At 40.9% G+C, this 8,801-nt stretch overlaps 1 protein-coding gene across 4 annotated transcripts in view; it reads left to right on the forward strand.

Moving 5' to 3' along the window:
• HPS5 (HPS5 biogenesis of lysosomal organelles complex 2 subunit 2) overlaps positions 1 to 8,538 on the forward strand; it is a 48,224-nt gene extending 39,686 nt beyond the window's left edge. For all 4 annotated transcript variants that reach the window (XM_061406255.1, XM_061406254.1, XM_061406252.1 and 1 more), the window contains 2 exons: positions 455 to 725; positions 2,310 to 8,538. In XM_061406255.1, the coding sequence (XP_061262239.1) occupies positions 455 to 725; positions 2,310 to 2,370 (332 nt within the window). In that variant the 3' untranslated portion in view covers positions 2,371 to 8,538. The remainder of the gene's footprint in view (positions 1 to 454; positions 726 to 2,309) is intronic.
• The last annotated feature ends 263 nt before the right edge of the window (positions 8,539 to 8,801 follow it).

Here is an 8,801-nt window from a genome sequence, read left to right on the forward strand (position 1 = left end):
TAGGCTGTAGTCCATGGGGTTGCTAAGAGTTGGGCACGACTGAGAGACTTCACTTTCACTTTTCACTTTCACGCATTGGAGAAGGAAATGGCAACCCACTCCAGTGTTCTTGCCTGGAGAATCCCAGGGGCGGGAAAGTCTGGTGGGCTGCCATCTATGGGGTTGCACAGAGTCGGACACGACTAAAGCGACTTAGCAGCAGCAGCAGCAGCATGGAGTGTACCCTGGGTTATTACTGCGTGAGCAAATGAAAGAATGTAGAGGCTAATTTCATGGCTTCTCCTTGTCTTGAGCTATTTATTCAACAAATATTCAGAAAACAGCTTTGTGTTGGAATGGTGAGATTATGTTCTTTTAATATTTTTATGTTTGGTATGAAACATTTTTCCGAATGGTTTCTCCTGTATGCAGGCAGAGTGCTCAGAGCCCACATTGTTTCTGTGTGTTTGCATAGGTTGGATCCCAGAAACTGTGGAAGAATGGAAGCTTCTCCTACATCTGGTGCAGAACACAAGCACAAAGCCAGCCCCCCAGCAGTCACCAGATGGAAACTTCAGCGATGGGCCTTCCCCTATCACTGTGGAGAACGTGGCCCTCCTATTAGCTAAGGCCATGGGCCCAGACCGGGCCTGGTCACTGCTCCAGGAATGTGGTTTGACCCTGGACCTGTCAGAGAGGTTTACCAGAACCTGCGATATCCTGAGAATTGCCGAGAAAAGGCAGAGGTAATTAATGTCTGTCTGTCCTGCCTTCGTTCTGCCCTGTCCGCAAGCACTTGGGGAGTGTAGAATCCCACAGATGTTCAGAGGGGGACGGGACTGTATAGATCACATATTCCCAACCCCTCACAGATGGGGGGACAGAGACTACTCTGTTGATTTAGGTGATTAAGGGACGAGGCTAAAGTAATACTTTGTTCATAGTCATGACCAAGACACTTGTAGGTCGATGTGGATACCCAAATATGATGTATACTCAGTTCTTTTAAGAATACTATTTGTACCACATACCTAATACCTGCAATGCAGGAGACCGGGGTTTGATCCCTGGGTTGGGATGATCCCCTGGAGAAGGGAATGGCAATCCACTCCAGTATTCTTGCCTGGAGAATCCCATGGACAGAGGAGCCTGGTTGGCTACAGTCCATGGGGTTGCAAAGAGTCGGACACGACTGAGTGACTCACACACACACACACACATACACCCACCTAATCATCTCAGTCAGTTTTTTAAAAAAAAAATTTTATTTTTAAAAATTGTGGTAAAATACAGATAACATGAAATTTACTGTCAACCATTTTTAAGTAGTTGGTTCAGTCATGTTAAGTATATTCGTGTCATTGTGCAGTTAATTTCCAGAACTTTTTCATCTTACAGAACTGAAACTCTGTCCCCACGATTCCCCCCTCCTCCCTCTGCCCCCTCCCTGGCAAGCACTGTTCTTTCTGTCTGGGATCACAAATGCACAGGTAACAGACAGGGTCTGTTACCTCTGCATTTGTGGTCCTATTTGTGTGTCTTTTTGTGGCTGGCTTATTTCACTTAGCATACTGTCCTTAACCGTGTTGCAGCATTTGACAGTTTCCTTTTTTCCTGGGACTGAGTAATATTTCGTTATGTGTATATAACCACATTTTGTTTATCCGCTCATCTCTTGATAGCCACTTGGGTTGCTTCTGCCTCTTGCTATTTTGAGTAATGCTGCTGTGAACATGAGGATACAAATCTCTCTTTGAGACCCTGCTTTCAGTTCTTTTGGGTGTATACCCAGGTGTGGAGTTGCTGGATCAGATGGTACTTGTGTTTTTAATTTTTTGAGACACTCCTATACTAATTTCCATGGATCCCGCACCATTCTGCATTTCCACCAGTGGTGCACAGAGGTTCCTGTTACTCCACATCCCTGCCAACACTAGTTATTACTATTACTTTTTGATAGTTATCTACCCTAATGGGCATGAGATGATAGTGATTAGTGGTATTGAACGCCTTTTCATATGCTTGTTGGCCATTTGAATGTCATCTTTGGAAAAATACCTGTTCAAGTTTTTTGCCCATTTTTAAATTGCTTTTTTTTTTTTGGTCATATGAGTTCTTTACATATTGTGGATATTAACCTCTGAGATATATGATTTGCAAATATTTTCCCCTATTGTATAGGAGAAGGTGTCATATTCATAGGACGCCTTTTCACTCTGTTAGTTTTGTCTTTTGATGCACAGAGTCAGTCAGCTTATTGAATCCTTTACTTCTGAAAAGAATAAACAATGACAACTAAATTTGCTTGTTTCTTTTCTTTGGGATTTCAGAGCCTTGATACAAAGCATGCTCGAAAAATGTGATCGGTTTCTGTGGTCTCAACAGGCCTAGCTGAAGAAGACGCAGCAGGGTGTCCCGACATGTTGAGAAAGACTGAGTTGTGCTCCTGAGCCTCCTGAACACATTTGTTCTTGAAGGAAAGGCCCCACCGGAGATCCAGCGCCTTTTTGGGAGCATTGTCATCCCTTTCTGTTACCTCTGCATTTGTGGCTCTATTTGTGACCTCAGTGTTTTTCAACCAAAGTTGAATTTTGAAAGGAATCAGTCCTTGTTTGCTAAAACAAAATGCTCTGGAAGGAAGCAGAATGTGAATATCCCCAGCTGTGCAGCCCTTATGCTGGACAGTAGAATTATTGGTTCCTTGTTGGTGGACTGGGAGAATTCTTTCCCTGTCATGACTGCTATGCAGGGAGCAAAAGTTTCTCAACCTGGTCATATGAAGACATACAATGTAGTTGATAGAAATTTAATTCCTTTCTTACCTTCTCTGGGATACTTGAGAAATTACCAAAGTAAAACCTGGTAGAATGTAATTAACACATAAAATAAGTGAAACACTGAAGATTCAAATTAAATGTAAAAATGAAAATGAATATTTAAATTGAGCTAATTTAGAATATATTTTTTTCTAGTGCTTGATATTTTCTAATTGAACCTATATAAAACTAATTGATTACTAGAGATGTTTTACTCCAGTCTTTCCTAAGTAAAGTAGCCCAAAGGAATCATGCGCTTGTAAAATTTGTTTTTTAAGGACCATGATACAGGCAGGTTGAGTCTTGATAAAGACTGCAGCAGGTGCTTGTATTATTTAAGCCAAGTACTAGATTACCATTTTCAGGCTTCTGTATACTAACACGGCATGTTTTATTAATAATAAATGTAAAATCTGATTTAAAATGTTATTTGACTAGAATGTAGACATGAGGTTTATTGTGTGTAATTTGCAGGAAGGTGTGGTGTAAACTCAGCGTGGAATAGGCAAAATGTTGGATACATTGAATGATTCACTTCTTTTTTTTTTTCATTTATAACACAGCCAGAAAACTAGAGACACAAATGGCCGTCTAACAGTTTAGAGAGTTGGTTCCTTCCTGTTAGGAAATCCTAACAGTTTTGGTCACCAGTATGTGGCAGGGTGTGTGTGTGTTGTGTGTTTCCCCACACCAAGGAATTCTCCAGTACCAGCTGAGTGTCCTTTCCACTCATTAGAAAGTCAATCCAGAGATGGCAGTGAATTCTGCAGGTTAAGGGCTCATTTCCACAAATCTGCCAGCACTTAAGATGCCAGTCACGGGTCCAGGTTGTTAACTGTACGAGCGTCCCTCTTTTTATTGCACTTTGTTTTGTTGTTCTTTGCAGATACTGTTCTTTTTTTTTTTTTTTAAACAAATTGGAGATTTGTGGCAGCGCTGCGTTGAATAAGTCCATCAGTACAGTTTTCCAACAGCATTTCCTCACTTTGTGTCTCTGTCACATTTTTGTGATTCTTACGAAATACAGAGTTTTCCACTTACTTGTCATGGAGATCTTTGTCAGTAATCTTCATCATTACTGCTGTACATGTTTTGTGGTGTCGCTGCACCCACGTAAGGCAGTGAACTTAATTGAGAAATGTGTGTTATGACTGTTTCAACTGATTATTCCCCTTCTCTTTCCCTTTCTTCAGGCCTTCCCATTGACTGACACACAGTAATAGGCCAATTAATAACCTTATAGTGGCCTCTTCAGTATTCAAGCGAAAGGAAGAACTAGTTACACATCTCACTTTAAATCAAAAGGTAGAAATGATTAAGCTAAGTGAGGAAAGCATGTTGAAAGCTGGAGTAGGCTGAAAGCTAGGCCTGTTGTATCAAACAGCCAAATTGTGAATGTGAAGGAAAAGTATGCGATGGAAATTAAAAATACTACTCTGATGAATACAAGAATGAGAAAAAAGTGAAACAGTCTTGTTGCTGATACGGATAAATTTTTAGTAGTCTAGATACAAGCTCAAACCAACCAGAGCATTCTCTTTAGCCAGAGCGTAATCCACAGCAAGGCTGAGAGAGATGAGGAAGCTGCAGAAGAAATATTTGAAGCTGGCAGAGGTTGGTCCATGAAGGTTAAGGAAAGAAGTCGTCTTTATGTTCTATGAAGACCTACAAGACCTTCTAGAACTAACACCCAATAAAGATGTCCTTTTCATTATAGGGGACTGGAATGCAGAAGTAGGAAGTCAAGAAACACCTGGAGTAACAGGCAAATTTGGCCTTGGAATACAGAATGAAGCAGGGCAAAGACTAATAGAGTTTTGCCAAGAAAATGCACTGGTCATAGCAAACACCCTCTTCCAACAACACAAGAGAAGACTCTACACGTGGACATCACCAGATGGTCAACACCGAGATTAGATTGATTATGTTCTTTGTAGCCTAAGATGGAGAAGCTCTATACAGTCAACAAAAACAAGACCGGGAGCTGACTGTGGCTCACATCATGAACTCCTTATTACCAAATTCAGACTTAAATTGAAGAAAGTAGGGAAAATCACTAGACCATTCAGGTATGACCTAAATCAAATCTCTTATTATACAGTGGAAGTGAGGAATAGATTTAAGGGCCTAGATCTGATAGATAGAGTGCCTGATGAACTATGGAATGAGGTTCGTGACATTGTACAGGAGACAGGGATCAAGACCATCCCCATGGAAAAGAAATGCAAAAAAGCAAAATGGCTGTCTGGGGAGGCCTTACAAATAGCTGTGAAAAGAAGAGAAGTGAAAAGCAAAGGAGAAAAGGAAAGATATAAGCATCTGAATGCAGAGTTCCAAAGAATGGTAAGAAGAGATAGGAAAGCCTTCCTCAGTGATCAATGCAAAGAAATAGAGGAAAACAACAGAATGGGAAAGACTAGAGATCTCTTCAAGAAAATTAGAGATACCAAGGGAACATTTCATGTAAAGATGGGCTCAATAAAGGACAGAAATGGTATGGACCTAACAGAAGCAGAAGATATTAAGAAGAGGTGGCAGGAATACACAGAAGAACTGTACAAAAAAGATCTTCGCAACCCAGATAATCACAATGGTGTGATCACTGACCTAGAGCCAGACATCCTGGAATGTGAAGTCAAGTGGGCCTTAGAAAGCATCACTACAAACAAAGCTAGTGGAGGTGATGGAATTCCAGTTGAGCTATTTCAAATCCAGAAAGATGATGCTGTGAAAGTGCTGCACTCAATATGCCAGCAAATTTGGAAAACTCAGCAGTGGCCACAGGACTAGAAAAGGTCAGTTTTCATTCCAGTCCCAAAGAAAAGCAATGCCAAAGAATGCTCAAACTACCACACAATTGCACTCATCTTACATGATAGTAAAATAATGCTCACAATTATCCAAGCCAGGCTTCAGCAATACGTGAACCATGAACTTCCAGATGTTCAAGCTGGTTTTAGAAAAGGCAGAGGAACCAGAGATCAAATTGCCAACATCCGCTGGATCATGGAAAAAGCAAGAGAGTTCCAGAAAAACATCTATTTCTGCTTTATTGACTATGCCAAAACCTTTGACTGTGTGGGTCACAATAAATTGTGGAAAACTCTGAAAGAGATGGGAATACCAGACCACCTGATCTGTCTCTTGAGAATCATCTGTATGCAGGTCAGGAAGCAACAGTTAGAACTGGACATGGAACAACAGACTGGTTCCAAATAGGAAAAGGAGTACGTCAAGGCTGTATATTGTCACCCTGTTTATTTAACTTATATGCAGAGTACATCATGAGAAATGCTGGACTGGAAGAAACACAGGCTGGAATCAAGATTGCTGGGAAAAATATCAATAACCTCAGATATGCAGATGACACCACCCTTATGGCAGAAAGTGAAGAGGAACTCAGAAGCCTCTTGATGAAAGTGAAAAAGGAGAGTGAAAAAGTTGGCTTAAAGCTCAACATTCAGAAAACGAAGACGGCATCCAGTCCCATCACTTCATGGGAAATAGATGGGTAAACAGTGGAAACAGTGTCAGACTTTATTTTTCTGGGCTCCAAAATCACTGCAGATGGTGACTGCAGCCATGAAATTAAAAGACGCTTACTCCTTGGAAGGAAAGTTATGTCCAACCTAGATAGCATATTCAAAAGCAGAGACATTACTTTGCCAACAAAGGTCCGTCTAGTCAAGGCTATGGTTTTTCCTGTGGTCATGTATGGATGTGAGAGTTGGACTGTGAAGAAGGCTGAGTGTCGAAGAATTGATGCTTTTGAACTGTGGTGTTGGAGAAGACTCTTGAGAGTCCCTTGGACTGCAAGGAGATCCAACCAGTCCATTCTGAAGGAGATCGGCCCTGGGATTTCTTTGGAGGGAATGATGCTGAAGGTGAAACTCCAGTACTTTGGCCACCTCATGTGAAGAGTTGACTCATTGGAAAAGACTCTGATGCTGGGAGGGATTGAGGGCAGGAGGAGAAGGGGACGACAGAGGATGAGATGGCTGGATGGCATCACTGACTCGATGGACTTGAGTCTGAGTGAACTCCAGGAGTTGGTGATGGACAGGGAGGCCTGGAGTGCTGGGATTCATGGGGTCGCAAAGAGTCGGACACAACTGAGCGACTGAACTGAAGGTGAAGCAGCAAGTGTTGATGTAGAAGCTGCAGCAAGTTGTCCAGAAGATCTAAGATCATTAATGAAGGTGGCTACACTAAATAACAGATTTTCAGTGTTGATGGAACAGCATTTGAAAAGAATGCCATCTAGTACTTTTCATCTAGCTAGAGAGGCAAAGTCAGTGTCTGCTTTCAAATTTCAAAGGACAGGCTTACTCTCCTGTTAGGGGCTAATGCAGATAGTGACTGAATTGAAGCCAATGCTTATTTACCATGGTGAACATCCTGGGGCCTTAAGAGTTAGGCTGAATCTACTCTGCCTGTGCTCTGTAAGTGGAACCACAAAATCTGGATGAAAGCACAAGTATTTACAACATGGTTTAATGAATATTTTAAGCTCACTGTTGAGACCTACTGCTCAGAAAAAAAGATTCTTTTCAAGGTATTACTGCTCACTGACAATGTACTTCATTGCCCAAGATAGAGATACAAAACAAGATTAACGTTTTTATGCCTGCTAACACATTCGTTCTGCAGTCCATGGATGAAGGAATAATTTCAACTTAAAAATATTATTTCTTAAGAAGTACATTTTGTAAGATTATAGCTGCCATATATTATGATTCCTTTGATGGATCTGGGCAAAGTAAATTGAAAACCTGGAAAGAATTCACCATTCTAGATGCCATTAAGAACATTCATGATTCATGGTAACAGGTCAACATACTAACATTGATAGGAATTTGGAAGAAGTTTGTTCCAACCCTCATCGGTGACTGAGGGGTTCAAGACTTCAGTGGAGGGAGTAATTGCACATGTGGTGCAAAGAGCAAGAAAACTAGAATTAAGAGTGGATCCTGAAGATATGATTGAATTGCTGTAATCACATGATAAAACTTTTAATGGATGAAGAGAGTTTATCTTCTTTTGGATAAGCAAAGAAAATGAGTTCTTGAGATGGAATCTACTGGTGAAGATGCTGGGAAGATTGTTGACAACAGATTTAAGATAACTACATAAACTTCGTTGACAAAGCATTGGCAGGGTTGAGAGAAAATTGACTAATTTTGAAAGAACTCTTACTATGGGTAAAATACTATAAAGTATTGCATGCTACAGAAAAGTCATTTGTGAGAGGAAGAGAAGGAAGAGTCAATGATGTGGCAAACTCCAGTGTTGTCTTTAAGAAATCACCACAGTGACCCCCAGCTTTAGGAAACACCACCTTGATCAGTGAGCTACCATCAACATGGAGGCAAGATCCTCTCCCAGGAAAAAAATTACAACTTGCTGAAGGCTGAGATAATGGTTAGCACTTTTTTAGCAATAAAGTATTCTTAAATTAAGGCTTATACACTGAATTTTAAGACAATGCTATTGCATGCTTAATAGACTATTGTAGAATATAAATATTACTTTTCTATGCACTGGAAAACTAAAAATTCATGTGACTCGCTTTATTGCTGTGGTCTGGGGACTGAACCCACTATATTGCCCATGTGTGCCTGTGTTTCTGACCAGTTGGCTATAAACCAGAGATTCCCATGATCCACTCCTTGGGTTTGATTAATTTGCTAGAGTGGCTTGCAGATCTCCAGAGATTTTACTTACGTAGATTTATCAATTTATTTATTTATTTATTTATTTATTTATCAATTTATCAATTTATTATAAAAGCCTATAACTCAGGAATAGCTGGATGGAGGGGATGGTATGGGGAAGGGGCAAGGAATTTCCGTGCCCTCTCCCAGTGCCACTGCAGATGGAAGGCTACGTGTTCACCAAGCAGAAGCTGTAGATAAAGCAGCAGCAGTCTTGGGATACGGGTTGGAGGTTGAGTTCAGTGGCCAATGGCCAGTGTCAGGACTGGAAGTTCCAGCCCTTTAATCACGG

Source organism: Bos javanicus, chromosome 29, assembly GCF_032452875.1.
Source record: "Bos javanicus breed banteng chromosome 29, ARS-OSU_banteng_1.0, whole genome shotgun sequence".
Lineage (NCBI taxonomy): Eukaryota > Metazoa > Chordata > Mammalia > Artiodactyla > Bovidae > Bos > Bos javanicus.